Source organism: Phasianus colchicus, chromosome 2 (genome assembly GCF_987193195.1).
Source record: "Phasianus colchicus chromosome 2, bPhaCol1.hap1.1, whole genome shotgun sequence".
Lineage (NCBI taxonomy): Eukaryota > Metazoa > Chordata > Aves > Galliformes > Phasianidae > Phasianus > Phasianus colchicus.
Window position 1 is genome coordinate 57,643,883 of NC_143437.1, and position 27,142 is coordinate 57,671,024.

At 35.2% G+C, this 27,142-nt stretch overlaps 1 protein-coding gene across 10 annotated transcripts in view; it reads right to left on the reverse strand.

Moving 5' to 3' along the window:
* Positions 1–1,062: 1,062 nt before the first annotated feature.
* The window catches only part of L3MBTL3 (L3MBTL histone methyl-lysine binding protein 3), a 76,309-nt gene continuing 50,229 nt past the window's right edge, over positions 1,063–27,142 (reverse strand). For 9 of the 10 annotated variants that reach the window (XM_031610425.2, XM_090135799.1, XM_090135801.1 and 6 more), the window contains 10 exons: positions 26,645–26,730; positions 25,556–25,666; positions 23,950–24,064; positions 20,021–20,123; positions 13,180–13,326; positions 11,641–11,805; positions 8,662–8,750; positions 6,203–6,366; positions 5,124–5,186; positions 2,687–2,911 (listed from right to left, as the gene is read on the reverse strand). In XM_031610425.2, the coding sequence (XP_031466285.1) occupies positions 2,768–2,911; positions 5,124–5,186; positions 6,203–6,366; positions 8,662–8,750; positions 11,641–11,805; positions 13,180–13,326; positions 20,021–20,123; positions 23,950–24,064; positions 25,556–25,666; positions 26,645–26,730 (1,187 nt within the window). In that variant the 3' untranslated portion in view covers positions 2,687–2,767. Of the gene's footprint in view, positions 2,912–5,123; positions 5,187–6,202; positions 6,367–8,661; positions 8,751–11,640; positions 11,806–13,179; positions 13,327–20,020; positions 20,124–23,949; positions 24,065–25,555; positions 25,667–26,644; positions 26,731–27,142 lie in introns of all 10 variants that reach the window. The other variant, XM_090135802.1, reaches the window with a different exon arrangement.

The window sequence follows — 27,142 nt, forward strand, 5'->3', positions numbered from 1 at the left end:
ACTCTGGATAAGCTCACAGCGATGGACAGTAGCAGCTGCCAGCAAGCTTGACCACTGCATTAGTTGCATATACAGGATGGTAAATAGCTTTTTAAAAAACAAAACAAAAAAACCTAACTGCACTATATTCTGCTAAAGAGTTTCATTTCTCACCGTTTTTAGAAATGTTGATGCAGTCCAAGCAGTATCTACATTCACCAGTATTCTGCACACACAAACATGTGGCTTGGAAAGCTGCAGACATTTTCTTAAGTGCTGATTGCACAAGGGTGAGTCCAACTCAGAGACTACAGTGGAACAGTGCAGCATGAGAGAAGAATACTGCAATAAACGGCCTGACTCTTGCAGAAAGAAGTCTCAGGATTTTCACTTGTCTCTCATGGAAACTGTGGGATATTCTTAGCCATGTAACTGCTGGGTCATCTCCAACACAATATTGAAAACCACTGCGATTACCATTTCAAAGATCCACTGTGTTGGAGTAATTTTCATGTCCTACTGCTTTTGTTGGGTGTAGTTTTTGTAACAGAGTTTGCCCTGTTACCTCATCACATGTCATACAAAAGTGAAGAATGTAGTGATTATGCTCTTGCTAAATAGAGAGATCATCATTCAAATGAAGTTTTCTACATCTTGTAAAGAGAATTAACTACACCATTTCATTAAGCCATAGTATGCTATAAGTAGGTATATAAAAATTCAGGTAATGTTCATAAGTGATTACTGTGAAGCAGCAAAACATTGGGTTCTCCCTGAAGACTCCAGAGCTGGCACATGAGAGAAAAATACACACCGAAAGTGAGAGTTCAAGGAAGTGAACTACATGGAAGGAAAGAAAACTAAAGAATGTAACATTTTCTGTTCCGTGTCAGCTGTGGTCAATGACAAAATTCAAGTTTATGGATCTAGGAAATGTTTTGGGTGAGATCAGCTGGCAGTAGCTGAGTTGCTCTTTCAGATGCATGAACACAATAAACTACAGTGAAGAACTACTCCACACCACCCTCTGAAACATCCAGGTTAATTTGAGAATCCTGGGCATACATGAATGTAACAGACAGGTCCAATTCAGGTTTTATTTGTATTGTAGTACAATAAGAGTGCAATTTGACTGTACAAATATTGAACAAAAAATGTAAAAATATTATTTATGCAATGCTATGGAAGGAAATTAATAGAGCAATGCAACTTACTTCATACTGACCCTGTTTTACCTCATATTATGGCAGGTACCAGTCACCAGTGTGATCTGGAAGGGGCACAAAGGGTTCTTGAAATCTTAAGGAACTTCAGCCAAAGAACAGCCTAGTGAAATCTGAGGGAAGATTTAAAATTCTCCAAGTTCTGTGCAATGGAAACACTGTTCTTAACTACAGACTAAGCAACTGCCCACCTCAGTACTAAGAAGCAGGCTGCCAAAAGCTTGATTCAACTCCTCTCTCTCTTCTTGTAAAAGCAAAATTCTGGTATATTAGTAACTAGGCTTTCTCCAGTGTAAAGTGCATCTGGTTTACATCTTACGTATATATACCAAGTGCAACAAATTTCCCTGACATAATAAGCCTCCAAGTACCTGCTAGTGGAATCTGCAGCCTTGCTAATGACCTGGTGAAACCCATGCCTTTTACCTAGTTCATGCCTACGCAGGATATGTGTTTAAGTAGCTTTTCCCTCCATGCTTTGGCTTTCCAGCTATGCTTCATTTATAAATCAGATTTTTCAACTGGAAAGTGGTGGGTTAAATAATTTTTCCACCACTAGGAATACAAGCTTATGTTGCATATGAAGCCAGAGTAGCAGTCCTAGCTTTAGCACACTGTTTTTCTCCACTGTTTTGGTAAGTATACTGGAGACTAGCATGTGCAGACATGAATAAATATATTTTCTTTTTTTGCTAATAGTCTTACCTCAAAATACATGTATTTTCCTTCATGTGTGGAAGGACTGTAAGCAGACTCCCATGTAAAAGGCTGGGGCTCTATTGTGCATAAATGAATGTCTTCTATGAAGTCAAACTTTATTTTTCAGTTGCAGCCTTCTCTATACCGATCTTTTGGTAAAATACATTAAAGATGCTGGTGGAAAAACTCACATAACATTTTTGTAATCGTGCAAAAGTAAAAACATTCAGTTATCAAAAAAGCATTATAATTTCAACCCCAACAAGGTTTGTTTTGTTACAAGCAAACAGACAGTTTTATAATCTGTAAAGTTATATGCTGTAGCATAAAGTGTCACATATGTAACATTAACCGTTTCATTTTAAACTATGGCACAAATTTGCATTAGCCATAACAGTCTCATCTGGCTACCCATAGCCTAATTTTTGGCTAACCAATTTTTATTTCGATGGTAAGAAATAATAGCTACCAAAAAGTGAAATGGGTACACGAAGCAGAATTCAGGAATTCTTAGAAAATATTAATGTTCCCTTATATAATACAGCATAAATAATCAATGAAGGTTTTTTCTTGATGACCAGAGAACGTTAGAGATCCTAACCCTCCATGGAGAATTAGCGCATTAGTTTGGTAAATAAGACAAGCTGACTTGGTTGTTAAAAAGTACCTTCTTAAAAGCGTGAGCACTTCCCAGAAGGATTCAGATGTATACTGGCTCTAGGAGAATATGAATAGTCCACCAGTGCAGAACATACTTTTCTTCCTTTCTGAGAGTCCTTACTCAATAATTCTGGTGAGTCTTTGTGCTTTGAATAAAACATGAGCTCCAGTGGAGGAAGCTGGCTTGTACACGTTTTCCATTATCTTCAAAGTTCATTGTGTGAGTTTTTCTCTGCAGCTTTGAACATCAGAATGGAATTAAAGATTTTTAGGGCTGGTCCCAGTTTAATGCTCATTATTTTGACTATGTCTGATTGGGTCATTAGCAGAAATGCTTCTCCATCAATTTGCTTTAAAAGAAAAACACACAAAGCTATTAACGGGTCTGACAGTGAAGCAGTATAGATGTTTCAGAAAACATAAAGAGAAAATTTACCCGACAATCTAAAAGAATAGTTGAATACAATTGCTTTCAAACTTCAGGATAGCCTTGCTATAACTTTTTTAGACAGATTAGCTGGTCCAAAAGAACAGGATGATGATCCTCTTTCTGCTTGAAAACAACTATCTGGCTAATTTTTAGCTAGCCAGTCTTTATTTTCATACTGACATTATAAAATAAAAGCTACTAAAATGTAAAATAGGTCAATGAAGTAGAATTCAGCAGTACTGCAACATAGTAACTAATTTTGCCATTTTAGCTTTTCCTTGTTTATATGCAAGCCTTCAAAAGCAAGCCTACAGATTTAATTCCCAGCTCAAGAACTGGATCCCTCTTCAGGCCACTTTTCTCTGTCCATTCAATAGGAAATTAATATGAATGCCCCAAATGTAAACACGGGTTAGACTAGGTAAAACTGCCTCTGATACAAATGCAACTTTTGAAAAAACACTTTTTTTTCTCTTGTTGTGTTGGGTTTTTTTTTGTAATAAACATTACAAGAGAATATTCTCCTGTAAGCAAATCATTCTGTCACCAGGATTCTAAATCAGAACATGAAGAACCAAAGCCCTCACATGCCAGAGCAAACTGGGGCAAATATTTATTGGTAACCTTCAGTATCTTTGGTATCTTCAGCAACTTTTCAGTGTAAGCAGGACAGTTAGGCCTAAAAGTCAATTGTGTTTAACTGGGAACACTGCTTAGATTTAGAGATACTGACTTGAGATAGAACTAGTGTAATTCATTTCCTGGACCAGGACATGAGCTTTCTGAATCAGACATGCTGTTAAGGCAGAACACTGCAGCACTGAAAGCTAAGAAGCACGGCAGTGAGAACAGCACCACATGGTTATCATGATTACTTCAACTCGTTTTGTTTACAAAGCCAAACTGGATGGGCTCAGAACCAGAAGCATTGCAGTGTGGGGGTGCCCAGCTTTTTGCAACTTCATAACATAAGGATAGGGGTTCATCTCCACAGCAGAAGTCTGAACCAACACCTTCCACCTAGTGAAAGACCTTCTGTTGTAAGCTTGATAGGGCATTCCAGAATGAGCATCTTTCATGCCTGTGTGTCAGTTAGAATTAGTAGTTGTGTATGACTTCTCTGTGAACTGTACAGATGCCAGCCAGTCCACTGGCAGATGATGGTCCTGGAGAGACAAATGGAGCTTAACCCCTAGAGGGGGCAAGAATTTTCTTACGTGTCTGAAAACAACAATATTTGGGATTTATCCATCTCTGTGGCACTTCCCATCTGTTGATTCAATCAGTAGTGCCCCAGCTGTTACTGATTTTTAAACTTCTCTGAGAGTCCTCCTAAGTGACGCAAGATGAACTAGGTCTGCATAGCAGATACAATTGTAAAATGCCTAAAATCTAAACAAGTGCAAAATGCCCAGAGGGATGCAACTTGTTGGTCCTTAGATATGAAACTATAATTAAAATCTATATCACAGCCTGGAAACTTCTGTCACAGGAGAGGATTAGCAGGGCCATACTCAGGAGGTGCATTTACCTTCTCAAGTTTAAGTACCACAGTTATTCTCCGCTAGCAAGGGTGGATGACATGGGGTATTACAGTTTCACACTTTGCCCATTCATATGGCCTGGTGGGGATAAACACCTGAATTATTTGCACTGTCAATCTGTGATCAATTAGCCTTTTTGGAATGAAGAAGTACTAGGAGTAACAAACCTCTGAGAGGAAACACAAAAGCCAATACAGATTATAAAGGCCTACTGTACTGAAAAGCCCTCACACTTGCTAATGACAACTAAGGTATAACTATCTCAGATTCCAGAAATTCACACCTGGCATGCTCACAAAGTAAGAACGCACTCCTTTTAACCTAGTTACAAGCATTCAAATCACATTGATAAACTGGCTATGTCAGGAGGAAAAGCTTCAAGATTAAGTGTTATCAGATAAGACCTGGTAGACACTTAGCTAGCTTTATCTTCTTTCTTCTTACCCCATTAGCTGCAAAACAACCTGACAGTCCATATACTTGCTTCTGATTTCAAACATAAAATTCATCCAAACACTTCTTACGTGTCTTATTAATCTTTCCAATAAGCTTTCTACTTCGTAATTTTTTGAAATAAAATGTACCCACCTCATCTTTAAATACCTTGCCATGCTCTTCACATCCTGGTAAACTCCGTATAAATTCAGAGACCTGCCACAAAGAATAAAATGACAGATTTAGTAAGACTAGTGTTTTCTCAAAGTAATCTTAAATGCTGACAAGCATTAAAGCAATGGTTTTTAGCTGTTTTTGCATCCTCAGTTTAAGTCTTCCACATTCTGTCAATGCATGGGGTCTCAGAGCTGTACATGTAAGGAGAAGGATTAGCAAACTGGAGCACGTGTCACTGTTGTGCACAGGACATCCAAGACTGGAATATAGATACTCCCTCAAAATCACTCAGTTACTCTAGCAGGAAGATCCAGAATCGCAAGTCCTCTATTATTGATTCTCTTTTCACAAACTAGATTAGTTACTGCCTTTTCTCTTCTTCTCTCTTTACAGCAGAAGAATTAGCAAATCCTTGATCAAATTTCAATTTTCTTTTTTTCTTTGGTTAAAGAAAATCCAACTGTTTCATCTGCAGAAAGGTGCTCCACTTACAGCCACCTCTGAAAACAAAGCAGGGACTAGACCTTCTCTGCCCAAGCATGACTACACACCTGAACAGTGGTAGGGCTCTGACCATCAAAATACTATCACACTCCACACTACACTCTAACTTTCTAGAACAGTGTGTCATATCCAAACTATGTATAGGGAATAATCCTCAGTTCAAGCTGACCAGTATACTCTTCCACAAAATATCTGTGATGCTGCTAGACGTCAGTGTAGACCTTGAGCACCTGCTGGGCCATACACTTAGCACTTTTCTTTCCCTCTCTAAACTCAGTGAATATACACATAAATTTACTTGTTTTTATATATATACATATACATTTATCTACATATCTCTAGGTATGCTTACACCTATATTATACATATACAAAATGAATACTCTTTCAGGACTGGATGGCAGCTGAATGGGCATTTTGTGGATCTGTTGGTCTAGCTGACTTTAATCTTCTGAGGTATCATTTGTAATTTATTGGGTTAATCTGTAGCTCTGAATCAACTAAGAATTTGAAGATGTTGGCAGTGAGACAAAAGATACAAGGAAAACCTACCTCGTCTGTACTCCACTTAGAAACTTTACTGGCTGGGATCCCAGCTACACTTGGCAGGAGCTTGCTTTGCTGTTCCCAGCGCAAGGGTAGGCCAGGGATTTGCAGCTTTGACGACACAACAACTGGTTGAGACAGAAACCTCTGGGTATTGGGTTCTTCAATAACTTCAACAAGAGAAAGTAGTAAACAAGCATTAAATCCCTCAATCAGTGATGAGATCAGTCACAGTAAAATCATATTCATTTCTTTTAATATATATGGGCCTTCCTAACAAGGCTGTACGGTTTTGCTTACACCAGAAAAAAGTACCTTAAGACTTCTTTCAGTATGATTGTGATTATATTGGTTCTATATAAATATAACTATTCTTACAAGGGAAAAAGTTCTTTCAATACAACATAATGCTATGCCAACACAACTGTTAGCCTATCACACCATAGGTCACATAATTTTAAATATTTTGATACAATAAATAACACCCACTTATAACATTTATACAGTACTACTAGAACTAACTAAATGCCAAGGCTGAGCTGTAAAACTTTACCAAAACCAGCACTGCACTGCTATAAAATTCTAAGTGAATCAGATGAACAGCTCCAGCCCACACATTTATGTCTCATCCACAACAAAAAGTTTTTCAGTTCTTCTGAGGAAAAATACCCACAAATGTCTGCAAATTCCCTGCTCCCAGTTTAACTGAATGTTTTATTTAGAAAACAGCATTTAACTCCTCTGTGATTCTATGGGTTTTTTTGCAAGGACATTTCCCTTTTTATATCACTTATCCGTCATGGAAGGAAGGAGGATCCCATCCCACTCGCCTCAAAGGTAATGCACAGGTGGGAGAGTGGCTTCAGCCAAATGCTGCTTGTTGCTGCTGCTGTCTGGAGAGCAGCAGCAGTTGCAGATGTGCGTAGGAGGAAGGAGTGAAGAGTCACACCTTAAATGATGTCAAACTACATAAGACATCTATGTTTATTTAGGTCCATTGCAAATGCAAAAGCAACGTCTGCTATGAACTCAGGACAGAATGCTTCCCAGTTGCTGAGTAAAACTGTGGAAAACCTCTGGAATTCATTTTTGAATGAAACAATCAACAACAAATCAATATCTAGTATTCCTTATTAGCAATCATTCATACAATCACAAATCTCTATGATATTCTTGTTTGGATTGCTCACTTCTGTTATGGCTCCATTCTATTTCTGTTCCAGGAAGCTGCTATTATTCACAGATATCTGCATTCTTACTGTTTTAGTTTTCATAGATTGGTGGCCAACAGCTAGGACTAAAATTCCTATTACAGATTTCTGCCAGCACAGTATGATTGGTTTGGAATATATAATTTATCCCACATAGAAAGTGATTACATTAGTGTTTTAGGTCAGGTTAGGAGCACCTATTTGAAGTAAAACTCCCCACCTACTGCTCCTTGGTTATAGCATGAAACAGGCATTAAACATATATACAGAAAGGAGACAAAGGATCACTTTGTTAAACAGTAATTTAAGGAAGTGTTCCAGCTTTTACAAATCAAATAATGCAGGACCCTTCACAGAAAAGCATCGTAACTAGTAAGCAAAGCTTGTTGGTGAAATTTTACTTCAACAGTCCTTTCTGACAAAATCAAAATGCTTTATGAAGCATTTCTATATGTAACTATAGAAAATGGGATAACAAAAACCACATCCATGTTGGAAGGGATCTCTAGAGACCTTATGATGTTCTGTTGAGAACAAAGCATTAGACTAGGCTATTAAGGATCTTGCCAAACTAAGTCCTTTTCTAGGTAGCCTATTTCAGTTTTTCTCAGGGTGAGAAATTCTTCCTTATATCCAGACAGAATTTCCTCTGAAGCAACTTATGAGCATGCCTCTTACTCTACCACCATGCACCACCACCTAATGATCTTGGTGGTCCTCAACTGGACAGTTTCCAGTTTTTTAATGAAGTAAAGATCTTAGCCTTCCCTCTTTAACTTACATGAAAAACACCCATTCTGCACAAGCTGCTAGAAATTAAACTGCACAACAGACTGAGATGGAACTTAATAGGTCACCTTAACACTAAGTTATAACTGTAATGTATAACTCTGCATCTTCAACTTTTTTCCAGTACATTTTTGAAGCAATAAATGAACCATTCAGACTGGCTTAATTATCTATTTGTAAAAGTCAGTGAAAGGAAACATTTTATGTCAGCATTCAGTTTGCACTCATCTTTACAACTGCAATAAAGTTCCTAGGAAACCTTTTGATGATTATAAGGTAAACACAACACTGGAAGTGCTACTGTCAAAAAAAAAAAAAACAATAAAACAAAAAAACACCACCAACAACTGGATACAAAGAGCAAATGTAAAAAGTAAGTTGCAATGCAGTTTTATAAAGAATTACAAGAAATTTTTTTAGTTCTGCAGATTTTAATATCAAATGAAAGAAGCATTGACAAGTTACCTTTAATTTCATTTGAAATGAGCAGATTATTTCCTGTCTCTTTTTCTTCACACTCTTTGTTCTTTACAGAGTCCTTTGTCTGTACTCCTCTGACGAAAATAAGACGTAATTTTTATTAATACTTCATAAAAATCACTAAGCATGATGACATTGCTTGCTAACAATGCTAGATCATTACTAACACTGCAAAATTCCCACACAAAGGATGTCGTATCATCATAAAATCAAAAAAAGAGGATCTAATTTCTGACTTACACAGATGGCAACACTAATGCCTACTGACATGAATTTTGCAATTAAGGCTCAAGGGTAGTATAAACTAAAATTACATAAATCAGATCAATACATTTTTCTTTATAATTGAAACTAGAAAATTGCCATGCAAATGAAAGTAATAGATGTGTCCATGGCAGAAGATGGATAGACTGAAAGAACATATATACAGTTATATCTCCTATGAAGCCTTACTGGTTATCCAGGCCATTTTCATGAGCTGTTTTAAACATTATCTATTTATTTTTCTCAACTCAACCATCATTTCCATCCCAGCTCCTGTACTGTACTGACATATCACTGTGCAGCTGTTAATGACCCCACTGGAAGTATTTTACTTTTTAGTTTTTGCATTACTTCTTACTGAGTGGTTCTTATAGAATCACTCTTCGCTTGATAATTCTGGCTGAACCCTCAGCTTTGCCAATCCAAACATCTGCAAAGAGGGGAAATTTATTGAGAAAAATGGGGCAAGAGAAATGAAAATAAGAGATCTTTTAAAGGGGGTGGGGGGGAGGGAGGAGGATATTTTCATTTTAAAGCCACCCATTGAGAAATTCTTTTTCATACTCTCATGAGATATTTCCAGCCTGGCTTCTTATAGAAATGAAGATTATATGAACATGCTAACATTATGTGTGCATTCTTTCTTTCTTTCAGTAACTTGAGGACATTGGCCAATTCTTGCTAAATCATCACAGATGTAGAGCTCTCAGAGATACTAGGTACATAAGGAACATTTTGTTAAAACAGCCACCAGACTAAAAGTCCTTAAAGACTACAAGAAACCTACCCATATGAACTCACGCTTTACTAAATAACAGAGAAGCAATCAACAAGAATATCTTCACCAGTGTTCCACTGATAAAAAACCAAACTAGAGCTAACATCCTGTTAGCCATCAAGATTAGCTAACCTCAAAACAAAACCATAGAAGAAACAGATCTGTTTATCACAGAATGACAGAATAGCTTGGATTGGAAGGGACCTTAATGATCATCCAGTTACAACCCTCTGCTATAGACAGAGTTGCCACACAATACATTAGACACGATTTAATTCCATTTTAATTCCATTGCTTACATTTATATCTATTAAAAGTGAAGAGAGAAAGAAAGAGGAACTAGAAATTAGCTGAATATGACTTAGGTTTACAGCAAAATAAATCTTATGGTTTGTTGTGTATGTGGTTGGTTCCTCAATCAAGTACTTCTATGAAACATGACACTACCTGGAACATAAAGACATACACAATTGTACTGAAGACAAACATAATTAAATCCATACAATGAGCTCAGCTGCTGAAGAGCACAAAAGTAGGCATATCTGTCTTCAATAATGCATATGTACTTTGAATAAACATCTGAAAATATCCTCTGGGTATTGTAATAACCAGATGCTCAATATTTAATAACTCTAGTAGTTCAAATATACCTAATGTTGTGAATACCATTTCTCATAGTTCAAATATACCTAATGTTGTGAATACCATTTCTCATACCTGTTTAAAAGGAAGCTTAGTCAACTTAAAGTTCTCCCTGGCTATGCTGGATATAAAGAATATAAAGAATGTGGAAAACTAGATGATAAAATGCAGAGAGTCATCAGTGCATTCAAACACTTCAAACAACTCAAAAAGCCTCTGGGCCTCTGGGCAGTTCAAAGTTGGCACAAATCTGTTATTCTCTGAATGAAAATGAGAGAACCGATAGCACGGTTATCTGCTATTTTAGGGCTTCATAAAGATAACACCCTCTAAAAAAAAAAAGACCATACACATTGTTCTTCAATTAATTTAGAGATATTCAGTAAAGTCAGTGGTTATTTCCAGAAGAAAAAGAAGAGAATTTACTATACATATGACTGAAATGCAGAATGACAACTAACACAAACTACACTACTGTCATTCTGTCTTTTTTTGCTGTTCAAATTCAATGGAGTGTGACTAACTAAAGCTATTTATTTGTGATAAAGATATATTAACACTGTTTGATGCTCCTAATAGATCTTTTCCAAAAGATGGTAGAAATAATGTGAAAGAATGTTCTAAAGAAAAAATGACAGCAAAGAATAATCATAATAAAAGTTTAACCTTATATTACTGCAGGACCTTTTGTCTTAAAGGAAAGTGTGAATACTAGTTCAGGAAAGAAAAATAAATAAAATAATGCACTGACGGTATAACTAATTAAATAGGGAAAGGAATGCTGTTGCCTCACATATTTCCCCACAGAAGTGTATTAGATTTTCAGTTATTTATATATATATATATATATATAGGCTATCTTTGATACTGAAAATATATATATTTTCAGTTATATATATATATATATTTCATTATATATATATATATAATGACATATAATATCATAAATATTATTTTCCAATGTACTACTATCTCATGCCATTCTTTGTCAAAAAAAGACTCTAAGCATGAGAGTTAAGAGATTACTCTCAGTAATTCCTCTGACTTGCAGTATTTTTCCTATCCTTTCTGATATGTATTACTTATTTCTTAAATAAATTGTGATACACCATTGCTTTCTAGTTCTAATACAATAGAATCTCTTCCAATATGAAGAACTTTCTTCTTCCTCCCCACTGCTTCCAAGAGTTCCACAGATAAACCTCTGTACTGCATTTATAGTAAGCTGCATTTTAAATAGTCTCTAAACAACCCATACTTTGAAAGGAACTGATAGTTACCCAGGTGGCTTCTTCTCTTTCACATCACATAACTGGGACTTCTTGTAAGGAGATGCACTTTCTCTGTCTTCCTGCTTAGTTGTTTCTGATACAGTTTTCCCAGATGATCGATTATGAGCTGCAGATTTTGTGCCTATGTGACCAGGGCTCGGGCATTTTCTGTCACTGTTTAGAATAAATTAACAAAATGTTTTAAAAAGAGAGAAGTTGAGTTGTTGTTCACTTTATTTTCTTTATGGATAAAGAATCATCAGTGTAATTGAAAAAAAATAAGGTTGTGGGTTTTTTGGTTTTGTTTTTTGAAGAATACACAGAAATTTCTCACTCAGCATCAACAGAATAGTAGATGTCAGACTCTCAAAAAAACCACAAAACTTTAAATCACAAAGTATTTCTTATTAAAGGTAAAACTTGCAGGAAATTCAACAGCATTACTGTTCAATCTGCCTAATGTTATTTTTGATAATAAACTCTCCATTTCAAATATTTGTAACATAAGAAGAATTCGAAGTATCATATTTTCCTCCTATCCCATCTTTTACAATATATGGTGACTCATTTAGGACCCTACAAATGTTATGCAGTCTGTCAGCTGGGACTGTTAAAACAGAAGTGCTTGATGCTGTCCCTGTTAAAGAGAAAACTGGTGAAACTGTCACTGGCTTCACTGGGACCACATTCAGGCTAGCTGCCAGAAGGTAATTAGGGTAATTAGGGTTACTTCAGATTTCTACAATCTTAGATGTTCAAGAACAATTGAACCAAACAGTGCTCAGTGACAGCTGAATATGTTGCTTTTAACGCATGTAGCTGAAACCAACTCCAAGAATCTCATTTGAAATACCATTGAAAATACTGGGTCGTAACAGAGGAACATAGAAGGAATCTTCAGGATAAACATTCACATTTTCATGTTTACTTTAATGTAGCCCGTGAAAAGAAGCCTCTCTTCTCCATTCCTTCTAAAACTGTATATCTCTCTAACACAAAATGAGCACAGGAGTTTGCATTCACAATTTCTGTTAGAAATCATCATCTTGGCATCACATCCATTTGTGTTTTCACAGTACTCCTTCAAGAAGCTTCAGCAATGGAGTTATGCGTATTCTTGCAAAACTCACACCCAGTAATTCAATTCCCCACTCCAACAATAATGGCAGAATTTATAGTGGTTATTCAAAGAGTAACATTAATTTACATCCATGTCAGTAAGGCCACCCCCGCAAATAAAAGAAACGCAAATAAATCATTTTCTTAAGTGAAACCAATGGGCAAACAACCCATTTTAAATTCCAGCTTACATAGTTAAACTGAATGAGAAACTGAAAAGTTGTTAAATCACACATAGTAGAATCAGTAGTAGTCAGTGATCTTTTCAGTGAGCACTGATGAAACCATTCCTTCCCTGTAAATGAAAATGCAGATAAATAGACAGGTTTTCCTGAAACTATCCAGCCGTTACACAACTACAAACTATACTACACAACTCTGAAATAAAGCACCAGAGCTGGTCATAGGCATGGGTCCAATCAGAATTACTTGATTATAGGAGAGGGGGATCTTTCCCTTGCTTCCACTCTTCTATTTCTGGGGACATGATTGGCTGCAGGCAACTCCCCGCTGAGCCGATCAGGTAGGAGGCTTTCCTTGTTCAAGTTCATCTCGGAGTATGGGCAGCTGACTGCACTAGAAGGTGAAAAAGAGAAATGGTTCCTTAATTTCATTCACTTTGCAGACTTCAACTTAGTTCAAATAAAATGACATCTGAGACCAATTTTTTAGAAGCGGATGGAATCAATTTACATAGAAAAGATTAGAAAAATGCAAGTAGTCAGACATGAAAATATTAATAAATATACTGATTAAAAACTGCAACCTGAACACTTTTCTTATTTCATTTCTACATCAACTTATGGAATATAAATTATATTAATTTATATTACAGCATACGTTCTGGAAAATTGCTTGATGAATGTTTAGAGTGCCCGCAAAGCTTTCTTGGCATTTTATACATAATATACAAGATGCCACTGATATAAACTTCTTACTCCAAATAACACAATCACATTCCTATGGCTATTTTCCATGCAAGACATAGTGTCCACAAAGAGACTGTAAAGCAAGGCAGTATGAGGTATGGCTACTTTCTCTCACTGCTGAGAGAGAATGTCCCATCTTTTCAAATAAGACTTTTGCTGCATTAGAAGTGTGTTTTTCATACATTTTTCTATCATTCAGCATCCCCTGTTTCACTGCAGTCCCGTTTGTGAGATAATTTGACACTGTGCTTTTGATAATGACTTGAACAAATGTGAAAACTTTTGTGATACCTCTCAATGTCATAAAACCTGTGCTTGCCCAAGAGCTAGGTAATGGAACAACAGCAATGCAAAACACACCAGACTGAACTAAAATTTTATCTACGGAATGTCCAACTGGTTATTCAGTCAACATACTCACAGGTATAATATCCTAAATACATAATACACACTGAGGTATACTTCAAAGATAATATAGTAAATTCTGAAAGATATATATATGTCATGACAGTGAACAACAAAAAGCCCAGCTTTCAAATATCTTTAACCAAAAATAAAGCATGTTTATCTTAGTAGGCTACTATGCTAACTATAAAATTATGATTTTCCTACCTATCTGTATTGTTATAAGAACCTCTATAATGCTAAAATGTAAAAAAATTCAAAACCTACATTCTAGGTTTTTGCTTATTTTCTTTCAAGAATACAACTGTCTTTCCAAAACCCGTGTCAATCTTTTGTTTCAGTGATAATGACTTCCAAACAGGACTGCCTAATAGAAACAACAGTCTACCTTGCCAGCAACATGCCTTGCCACCTCTGAATTACAAAAAAAAACAAACAAACAAACAAACACCACCACCACCAAAAAAAAAACCCATCAGCTTTAAGTATCATGCTAATTCTACAAAGCAGAGCATTAGAAAAGGCCTTTTATTCAAAATATGCTGTACATCTTCCTGATCTTTTACCCATGAAGCTTGGGATTCACAGCAAATATGAATCAATTCCTATCAGAAGGTCTAATTTTGGTCGTACCAACCTACCTAGAAAGCTAGTGGCAATTTATGTTTCAGCAGTACCATAAAAAGAGGAAAGTCCCTAGGGCTACACTACCCAAGTTAGTCGTATCTTGCTGGGGTTATCAAAACAAGATTCTATCAGCATGTTTGATTTTTTTTCAGTTGGTTAATTTGAGCAAGACAATATCTACATTTTTAAAATCCTCACATAGCTATGCTGACCCTGAATTATGGAGGAAAAGCATGTCAGTAGAATACAGCTCGTGCTATTCTAATCAACTTATTTAAGCAGAATTTGGCATTTACTATAGATTTGTTTATATACTTATACTGTCATTTTCTACCTACTGTTTTTATCTGAGAACTGGTGTCTGCTGGACACCTTAAAGCAATTAAAAACAATGAACTAAAGGATGAGGGAGAAAAGAGGAAGACTAGGGAATGTTGATCAATATTCTTAATCCTCTATACTACTGCATGCATCACAATTACATCTTTTTTAACTTTCAAATGAAGTATAAGCTGCAAAATGTAGGCTTTTATTTGGAAAATGGTTTTATGGAACCAACACAAACGGGATTTATATACCGACTGTGACAAACCCATACCACCGTGATAATATACAGTTATCAGAAACTTGGGAATATACTGGTCAATATCAGTTCTGCCACTGATAAAATAAAGCATGTAATCTTCTTTCAACTTCCAACATCCCCCACAGGGATGTTTTGAGCATTTTGAAGGAGTATCTCAAGGAACCACTAAACACAAACAAATAGCTATTTAACTTCAGCTACGTATTATTATTATTAAATAGGCTTTACATCACAATGAAATCTGACAGTACAATTTCATCTCTAGTAGATCTTCTGATTTCCAAAACCAGTAGTATGTTTTAAATTAAAAAGTTAGCAGGAGCCTTGAAATTCAGTTTTTCATTGGAACTTGCTTGTTTTGCTTTTTTTCCTTTAGAATTTTCTTCAAAAACAGAAACTGAAGAACAACAACAATCTCAGTCAACAACAGTTATAATATAAATGAAATTTTACAGCATTAAATTCAGATGAGTTTTTCTTCATAATTAATCACTTGAATTGCTACATCAGGTTAAAAAAAAATCCATGACAGTCCTTTGATGTTTCTATTACTTGGAGCAACAAAACAAATGCTCATGATTTCCTCTGTCAGCTTTGTTGCAACAAAACACAGCATGAATGAACAGTCAGTATGAGCTAGGTGGCTTTAGATCAATCAATCAGTCCTGAATTTCAGTGCCTCCAGCCTTCAGTACAGTTGAGCTTGTATACTACAAAGACTAAAAAGTTAATCTTATTATTCACGCATAAAGAAGTATTTGATGTATACATTACTAAGTTCTAGAAACAACTCAAGTGCTCAGAAGTCTTGATCATTAGGTTATTTAAAAATTAAATTAGGATTCTTAACTCTTCTCTCAACTTGTACATGGATTTCTGCTGCAGCTTTCACTTCATGCCTTAACACACAACCAGTGTTAAAACAGAAAACAGCAGAAGTTCAAAGCCCATTTACAATTTGATCAGATATCCTTGACCTGTGGGTACTGATTTCTTCCAGACGAACAGGCAGCATGGCAAGAAGTGGCAGCTTCATTTAAAATCCCTACTGTATGTCTGATGGTGTCAGACATCTTCTATTGCTGCTTCACATCTTTGAAACCATGAAGATAATTTATTATCATCTGAGCTGCTTTAGTAGGCTCAACCCATGTTTCAGTAAATAAATACCCAAATTAACATCCTCCGTGCCCCCCCACAGGAAAGTAATCAGCTACCTTTCAACTCTGGAGGATCAGCAAATCACAGCAATTAAGCTATCTGCTGTATACTGAAGAAAGGGAGCTACTATTTTGTGAGCACTGTGTTAGTTGAAAAAAGCAAACAAAGAATGCACTGATTATTAATGAGAAGAAGCGTGTATAGTGCAACCTGTTGACTGCCCAAAAAGTACAGAAAGCAGCACAGGAAACTTTGTGTTCTTACTTCCCACCTGTAGAACCACTATCCAAGTTATGTATCACCAGTATTGGTATGAAATAATAGCAAAACTATTCCTGAATATTGTCTTACTTAGATTTTATTTTTTTTAATTAAAGAAAAAAATTATTTTATAAGCTCTTTTAAAAAATTATTTTTACTTAGTGATGTTTTTACTTCAGTTGACTTTATGGAAATATTTTTAACTATCCTAGTAACAAATGATACAAATGCTCTCAACAACTTACAATGTGTTTATCATCTGTGCATCCTTTTTTAGCATAAAGTTGCTTCAACAGTATAAACTTGAGTCAACAGTAGCTTAAAACCTATTTGTCTGGGGATAACACCCTTAATGTAAAAGAAAATGAAACTGGAGACTGGCAAAAATATCAAATGAGATTTAGTTCAACGGGCACTGAACAAATAGGTGGAACATACTGGTGAATTGAGGCTTCCAGTGCACCACAGTTTTCTGAGAACATGGTCTCCATCATGATGCATTCAGTTCACTTTCACATAACAGATGATGTTTCTAATAAAATGCTGTCAATGCTTACATTTTGCTCCTAATGCTTCCTAAACAGTTCAGCATACTGTTTACTTCCTGTCATCCTTATTTGATGGTAGGAGAAAACTTCCAGTTTTCGTATTAACTACTATGAAAACAGTACCACACAAATTTTAACTTGTGTTCTTTAGCAATGTGCATTATTTTAATTATGAACTACAAACTAATTTTTTTTTCCCATTCCAATTGCCTGAAAATCATGCAATTGAGAACTGTTGGCTGAAGCAAACTTGATCTTTACTCATGGAGAGTTAATACAAAATAGAAATGACCGGCTTGCAACCAAATGTTTTGCATTACAGCTCAGACTTAATGAATATATTAAATATTAGAAAGCATACAATATACAACTTAATCATAAATATGCAGGTAATCTGCATCATGCTACTGACATGCACACCAGTCTCTGTTTCAAGTGCCCAGCAAAACAAATCTAGATCAACTGGTGATTGGTAAACAGTCCTTATCAGCTTTCAAAAAAAAAAAAAAGCTTTAGTCCCATTACATAATTAATCATCTAGGCTTTTATCTGCTTCCTAAGAAAGAAGTTCTCATGATTTCAGAACTGTTTAGCATTTTAAATTACAATCTCTTCTGCACTCAGAAATTTATGCTGTAGACAGACATACCTCATCATGAAAAAAAAAGAGATAAGCATAGTTAAGTACATTTCAGGGTTGCCAAGATAAGAGACCCAAGGGACTTGAACCTGATGTGGATAATTACAATAATTTCAAAATGTCTTTGTTATTTCAGAAGAAAAGTAATAGGACAATTGTAGAATTTTTTGGGTGACTTGGACCCTCAAATTTGCAGACCCCAGATAAACAAGAAATTCATTATTTTCCTCATAAACACTCAAGAAAAGAAAACCCACAAAAAACATCAACACAGAGAGCAAACTAATACAACTGCAGTATACGATATTTATGATGCTAATTTATTTGCTATGAAAAAGCAAATTTATTTTACAATCAAAAAAATCTCTTTGGTTATATTTTTATCTCTTAGAACTATCAGTTCATATGTAAATAACAGGATTGCTAAGACAGTAATAAAAATAAAACACAATAGATTGCCATTTCTCAGTATTCAGGATGAGTAAGTATAATAACTTTAAATAGTGTGGAAAATATAGCTATAAAAGCAAAGAATACATGGACTAACTAAACATACCTCTCTTACTCATCCTTTCCCTGTGAAACATTAGAATTTTTAATACCAAAATGTATTTAGAGAGAAGATCACAAATGAAGAACTTTTCTGACACATTCACATAAGTTTTTTCCTATTTTTTTATTTTTAAAGTTTCAGCATTGGTTTGAGAATGGTGGTTATGTTCATGTGACTATAAATAATGAGATAGCAAACATGTTAAGGAAAATATCCTAAATTGGACGTTATTGCCTTACATATCAGACATATTAAGAAATCATACAAGATTCACTCTATCAGTATATGAAATGAATTTCAGTTAAGAAGCCAGGAAGATTTTTCAGCAAGACAAAAAAAAAAAGAGCAAGTACCTCTTAAGTACTGATTAGATTATTTAAGCAGACACCCTACTAAGATCCACAAAGCCTTTGAAAAGGAAAGGCATAAAACAAACAAAAACCAAACAAACAAATAAGAAGAAAAAGAAAAAAGAACACGAACAGAAAAAGACAGAAGGAAAAAAGTGAGAATAATCTGAACCAGTGCTGATATGCCACCAAAATCCTGTAGCCTAATTCTCATCAACAGGATGTAATTCTGCCACCAAAAATGTCAATCTCTTGCACTATCTCTTGGATCATGAGAATCTGATAATATTCTTGAAAAATATAAACAAATTACCCAAGAGAAATCCTCTAGTGACAGTAGAGCAGAAAGCACAAAGTGACAAACATTAGCAAACACAAACAATCCTATGATTGTTCAAAGGAAAGAATTCAAAGAAAATTTTTGGAAATTGATTTGTGAAAATGCTATTTGATGCTATTTATGATATTCAATTCTCAACATATTACAGTAGTTGTATTTTCTTTACTGAAATATTCAAGATTAATCTCATACTATAAACATTTCAAAAACTGTAAAATTTTGGCTTAGTGAATATTCCCGTGTCCCGGTGTGTTCATGAATCATTCTATTCTCCCACACATCTGCTTTCTCTAGGTTAGCTCTACTGCAGGAGAGCCTGGGGGATTCGCATTTCTGTATTACACTTAAGTGTTCAACAAAATGATCTTTAGAAACACTCAGTATAAACAGAAAGTTATTCAGGCTGTAATTTGGGAATGTGTGAATCAGAATTTTCATTTTGGTATTTTTTTCAAGCCAACAAGCAAATCTTTACCCCTGCTGAGCAGAACAAAACATTCAAGTGATAAAAAACATTAGTGACCTGGTTTCAAAAGGTTCAAAAGTTACTGCTTTATACATATTCGTCTATAACCTTTTGCAAATCAAACAGCAAGCTATGGAATCTTCACAGGAAAATCCAGATTAGCAGAATCTATCAATAGTGACAAAAATGATGTTTGAGAAATCTCATCTGGTGAAATGAAGCCACAGATTGCTAATGTTTATTTCAGTATGCTCACCATGGCAACTGAAATCATTTCCTATTTGGTTTTACAAAATCTAGTATTTTTTTTTTCCAGACAGGATCAGTTTTCTTGTGAACAACAATTAAAAAAAATGCATGCAGACATTACTAAATTGAAAAAAAATCATTTTCACTGCACATACCTATGATGGCCAATATGTCTTGCTCTTTTAACATGCCCAACTCCTTTACATCCTGCCGTGGGACATCCTCCATGCTCCAAAGCTTCCACTAACTCCAAGGGACCTGTATGTCAGAGGAATTACATACGACATATGTAATTTTAATGTACTTAACAAAATACATTTTGCAAAAGCAAGATGGAGATTCAAACGATCTCTTCCAATGGAGAAATAAAACTACTCTGAGTAAATCTCTAGAAGGGCTACATCTATATAAACAACGCAAATCTTAGAGGAACTGCAAGACTTCTAATCTCTCTCCTTAAATACTTAAATAACTGTAAGTAGAACCAAGTAGTTTTGCAAGAGCATATTCAAAATAAGTTACCCTGTTGTTCCTAAAAAAAAGAAATCTGTTAATAATGGGTACCGATCTCTGTTTTTAGCTTAAATTTTCCAGTAAACAAAAGGTGAAAACATGGCTGAAAATACTACTAAAGTTATTATCAGTTGTCGTCTGAGAAAAGAGACAAAAAATCTCCTCACTGCAATCTTCCTTCAGTTGTAGAGAGTAATGAGGTCTCCTCTTAAACTTCTCTTTTCCAGACTAAACAATCCCAATTCCTTCAGTCATTCCTCATAACTCCTGCTTTCTAGACCCTTCACTTGCTTAATTGCTCTTTGCAAACACTTGAGCAACTCAACATATTTCCTGTAGTGAGGGGCCCAAAACAGAACACAATATTGGAAGTGTGGTCTCACCAGTGACAGTGCAAGTGGACAATCACTTCCCAAGTCCTGCTGGCCACACCATATCTGAAGCAGGACAAGCTACCACTGGCCTCAGGTTCTTCCATGAAAACACATGCTAAGTGACCAGTAACAGTTCAGGAGGCAAACAAAATAGAAGGAGTTACAATGAAAGTGACTACAGAACAAGACAGGATGTCACACTATTCTACTTTCTCTGTCTACTGATCTCTTAACTATTGCCTGCTCTTCTGGTCACTGTATCTTAGTATAACAGAACTGAAATCTTTTTGTCTGTTTCGACCTACTCTCAACCCAGGTATGAAATAGTGTTCTTATGAGGAATGACTAAGTAAGGTAGGACACTTCAATTGGAAATAAATTAGATAAGCAGGAAAATTATGCAAAAATGAGTAGGTTTAGACAACTAAGCTACTCCTCAGAGAGGTGGTTGAGTCACCATCCCTGGATGTGTTTAAAAACAGTTTGGATGTGGTGCTTAAGGGCATGATTTAGCAGTGAGTTGTTAAGAGTTAGGGTAGTATGGTTCGGTTGTGGTTGGAATTGATGATCTTTAAGGTCTTTTCCAACCTGAGCAATTCTATGATTCTTCTATGATCTACTGATGTTCAAAAGCAATTTATCCATTTCTGTTTGCACATGCATATTACAGGGAATCTCATCTTCTACAAGGATCTTCTTTAGGATGAGGCCTACCAAGCCAGCCTGTCGCCAGATACTCAAGAAAACTGATCCAGTAACTTGACCAGCAAAATACTTCCTTGTACAGTTCAATATTTCTTCCATATTTCTTCCTACAACTTCAATGGCAACAAAAAAGTTCTTCCTATAATTCAGAAGTAATTCAGTCAGAAAAGATAAAACTTAAGTTAAAGCAAGAAAACAAAAAGCTCTGGTTTTGTTGTTTTTTTAAAAAGGGAATCGGCATTGTATGAAAATTTCCTAATTTGCCTCTATCCACTGATAACATGCACAACCTAGGGAAAAAAAAACACATCCAAAACCACAGAAAAACTTACTAAAACAAATAAAAATATCTAAATATAAAATATTTTCCTCTCTGTTCTGAGGAATATCTACACTTGTGTAAACCCTTGAATAAGCAGCTCAGTTTCCCCCTCAAATAAGTAAAAAAAGAATTGAATTTTTCAGTAAAGAGTCAGTTAAGCTCAACAATAAAATAAAATGTAATTGGAAGGTATATGCTAGAAGCAAAACAAACCAGTACACTGATGCTATGGTTTTGCACAAACTAGCTCCCTAACAAATGCTTTCCTTTCACTTAATAAATTGAGAAAATTGAGTAAGAAAGCTGCTGCGTCACTGTGAAGTGATATTAAAATCAATACCAACGCGTGGTTCCTAATTCCCTAACTAGTACCAGAAAGATCATATTCCATCACGGTGACTTCACTATACCTTAAGATAAAACACTCTGACACTCATAGAGCTGTTACGATGTCTGCTGTAGGCTAATTTTGGTAGCATAACCCAGTACCCACATAAAGCTCCTGCTATTAAAGACAGATATGTAGACCACACCATTAGACAGAAATGTCTTACTGTACTATTCAGTAATCACACTATTTTAATCGTATTCCTACAATGAATTATTATTTTTCAATTTAAAGAATAGTTACTTTTCCTTCTGTCATATTGTCCATTTTCCTTTTTCTATCTAAACTTACATAAAAATATCACTACCTCCCACCACACCCTAGAAAAGATGAACGGTGGTCCCTACATCAACAACTAGAGGAGATGATGTCCTGTATGTAAAGGTCATCTGCAGTTTTATTTCTTTAAACACCTCCATCAAAATGAAGTTACATATTTTGCACTCCCAACTAGATTAAAATATATATATATTTTCAATCACTGGTAAAAGAAATGTCACAATCTTATTCTTTTTTTTTTTTTTTTTTTTTTTTTGTATGATACATTTTCTATTTATGTGGCTAAATACCTTTTCCCACTAGACTCATCCTTCATTCAGAACACAGGATGCACATCTCAATTTAAGAAGCAGATATGCAGCATCTTATTTTATTCTCATTATTCACTCTGTGCTTTGGTACTTGCAGCATTCTATTCAGATTCTGCTTTGAAGGCAGAACAATTAACTTCCTAACAGGCAGTCATCATTGCACCATTGGAATGCAGAGAAAACTAAAGAATATATTCTTATCACAGTCTTGATAGGAAACATTTTTCTTGACATTTCAGAAATGCTGAACTGAAGCACAGAGATTTTCAGGTAACAAATTAACACTTTCTGAGTGTACCTTATCCCTGTTATTTTGCATGTAACTTCTCAGAGTTCAGCATTTTTTATTTTCCAAGCACAGCTTTTTCTGATCTCAGTTATAGCTGTGGAACACTCGCACTTGTGCAAAGCTCAGAGTCACAAGTCAAGTATTTACAATGCAAGTCTAGAAAAGAGCACTCAGTTAAAAATCATCAGTTCAAAGTTTGGATAAAGTGACTTCACTGTGCCTAAAAACACAGCAGCACAGTAGGGATATCTTTACCATCAAAATCTCTTCTCCTTGTAACCTCAAGTCTCATTTATGACAGATTTCCAACTTCAACAAGTTAAACAAATTCCCAGAGAGGGCAAACTGATAAAGACAGTTTTATTACTAGTAATATGCTTCTGTTTGATTTATCTTTAATATGGGCAGCATTAAGTCTACTCTGTGCAGCTGAAGACGAAAAAGAAGTTAGCTGATTTTAAGGATTTGGCAGCATTTGAAAGGAGCACCTTCTCAGGGCAGTCTGGACTCTATGCTGAAAAGCACAATAACTTTCAAGAAGATATAGCCATAAGATCTTAAGAACAATACCCTGGCCCAGTAGAAGTACCACAGCAGTTTTATCATTGGCTTCAAGAGGGCCTGGATCTCACGCAACAAATCCTTACTAATACTTCAGGTTTTGACTCTAATTCTTATGCATACAGACAAATGTATTTCATTACAGTAAGGGTCATTAAAGCTATCTATGAAAAAGTGATTAATTAGTGACATTTTAAATTATGTTGATTTTGCACTAAATGTCACATTTACATTATTTTGCATATCCTAGTTGCTACCTTTCTTTGGACAACACTGGCAGACGAAACATCAGCTAGTACACAGGCCTTTAACATCACCACATTATAATGCAATTTCACTTACTCAGTGGAGGCTGAAGAGGGTGTCCAGTTTTTGTACACCAGCCTGCAGGATGGATATCAGGACTATCTACATCCGTCCAATAATCATAAATACTATCCCAGCCATCAAAATGGACCTACATTTACAAAAGAGAAAAATATATTCTAGATTAAAAAGATTCCCTATTAAATCAGTTTCCCTGAGCAATTTCTAGAAATGCTATCTTCATTAGAGAAGTCATTTTAAGAAAACTATGGATGTTACACTGAAAATACATATATATTAGATTTTGGACCCAAATACACTTTGAGTGAAGAAAAGAGAGAGGTGTCATTTGGTCATTTACTGTGTCTTACAAAACTGGACTCAAATCCCTACAGCAGAACATGTTTAGTTCTCACTTTAATACCTAAGCAAGAAATTAAACAATTTAAGAGCAGTAGAGTGGTAAGCAAAAAAAAAAAAAAAAAAAAAAAAGGCATTTATCCATTAAAAAGAAAAGACAAAAAAAAGACAAAAAACAACTAGTAATAATTTATTAAAATCAGATCATACAGGGTAAAAGTTGAAGCTGAAGAGAAATCAAGGTATCCCCAAAAAACACCAGTTTGTGCCATACAACATTTTTTTTTTAAACAAAAGATGAATATTACTTAACCTCCGTAGTTGTAAATGGCTCAGATCTCTCATGTACACATGTGGATTCATGTACACACATATGTTCAAATGGAGCCCTTTTCAACATATGCTCTGGAGTCAATTAAACTGCCATTCAAGAAACTACAAATCCACCATATTAATAAGTTAGACTTGAGAGGATTCTTTCCCCCTCCTTTTTTATGATCAACATAATCTTTAGGTGGAAAATGAAATCTGCTGACTCCCTACCTGACTAATTCAGATTCAAAAGGAAATGTCAGCTACATTCACTGCTTGAAGTACAGGTACACTGAATAAATCTCTATGAAATGCATACACAAATATCCTTCATATCCACCTAACTGAATATCTGGCATATGCCAGTCTTCACAGTCAAATGCTCCAGAGAGGAAGATGCTTTTGTAAAACAAAGCAAAAACAATACAATAATAAAAGTTCTGGAAAACTGCGCTTAAAAAAAAAATTATCTGAAATTATTCCAGTCTAAATCCATTATATATTATTATATTATAAACAGTCAATTATCACAAACTTCAGAATTGCAGAAGTGTCTGACAAAACACAAGAGATCAGGGTTCTTTTTTTCATTTCTCCCTTGTATCTCTCTCCTTTCTTGAACCTTTACAGAGACAGATCCAGTTAAACCAGGCCAAATATTTTATAGGGTCCTAATTACTAAATCTTCACTTCTTTCAATAAAATGGGCAAATGTTTTGTATCAACTGTTTCCTAAGTAATTTTCATATTCAGTTCTACTAATTACCTATGTCAGCAAATGTAACTAAGAGGATAAGAGAACAACCCCATCCAAAGGAATTATGTGCATATTAATAAGTGAAAAAGGACAAGTAAAAGCTTAGCCGGACACAGCTTAATTCTTGCTTAATTTTACAACTATTAGATTTTGGGTTTATAAGCACTAATTAGGAACTGAAGTGAGGTGGTACAATAAGACAGAGAAACTTACTTTTATTCTATAGTCATCTGTATCTACAATAGTTGCTACTCTGATAAATACTGGATTTCTCTTGTCGACCACTTCAAGTTTCATGTTTTTCTGGAAGCCATGAGAAGGTTTCTAGGAAAGAAAAAAAACTACATTAAACAGAAGAAAAACTCAAACCCAATCTTATAATGTGTAAAATCCATCAAAAACTTCCTTCTTTTCTCAAATCTGCCCTTCTCCTCTGACAAATACAAATATAAAAAGAAAATTCAAACCAATTTTCCAAGACTTGAACAACTTGGGTTGGAAGGGACATTTCTGCTTTTGGTAATTCACTTCTTAGCAAAGCATTCAGAATTTAGAATTAGTAACCGTAATCTGAAAAGCTCAAACAAACCAACTTGAGAGCTCTGAAGCAAGGAGTTAGGACCTATGGACTATCTGATGTTAGCTCCTACCAGTGAGGTCTTCAGCATTCTCACTGAAAATCCTATCAAGCCACTACTGACAGGGAAGATAGATGTCACTGAAAGAAAGTAGCATGTCCAAAACCAAAATAAAAGTACAGTCTTCTCAAAAACTTGGGAACTATCACTGGATTCTGTCCAAATGCCCTGTTTACTGGTTCATAGATGAAAAGGTTTACTAAACATATAAAACACAAACTGTCTCTTGGCTACTGTAAGAGAATGGACTAGATAGGCAACTAGCCTGGCCTCCTACATTTTTACATTCTCACTGTATTTCCTGCACCATTTAAAATGTAAGGGTAAAAATATATGAGTTCAAGTTATGATATGATGATTCAGTAGCTATCTTATTATTTCTAATAATGAAGCACTAATTTCACATAGCAAATTACATGAATTACTAATATTTAGTTGCATTTAATTCCATTTGAAACAATTAAAATAATAAAGTAATAGCAATTATTATTAATAATTGCAGGATTTCTAATAGCGAACAGTGAGCTTGCACAAAAGTAAACCTCCTATAATGCAACAAATTAATTGGATACACTGGGAAATATAAGAACACCATATATATATTCCCTTATTTAATTAATCATATGCACTTAAAGGCATGATAAAAATGTAAGCATTTTCTCACCACTTTAAAAGCCCTTGCAGGTGCAGGTAACGAGCTGGTTTCTTCCAAATACTTCTCCCAAGAAAAATGCTTAGCATGTGGGTAGTCTGGCACAAAAGAAATATTAGCAAAATTAAATGTTGCAGTGTAAAAAATTATGCATAATTTACAGAATGCCTAACTTAGCTTTATAACACTGCTTTGTTCTATGCCTCAGATTCCACTACAGACCCAGAATGTACAGTCCCCTCCTAAGATTTCAGCTTCATCAGCAAGCTGTTGAACAACTTGGTTCAGCTATAGAGTTGACCAATTTGCATTTTACGGGATAAAACTGCTGCTTAGAGTTTTATAAATGGATTATTCTCTTCGAAATTCTTCATTGCTATCAGCATGAAAATAGTGATGAGGGCCTTATATGTGAACTTTAGACCCACACACATTTCATCAAAGTTATGATGCTTTTTTTAATCCATTTCAAAAACTAGTTTTATTGTTTTTCCCTTTTAGGTCTTTTGC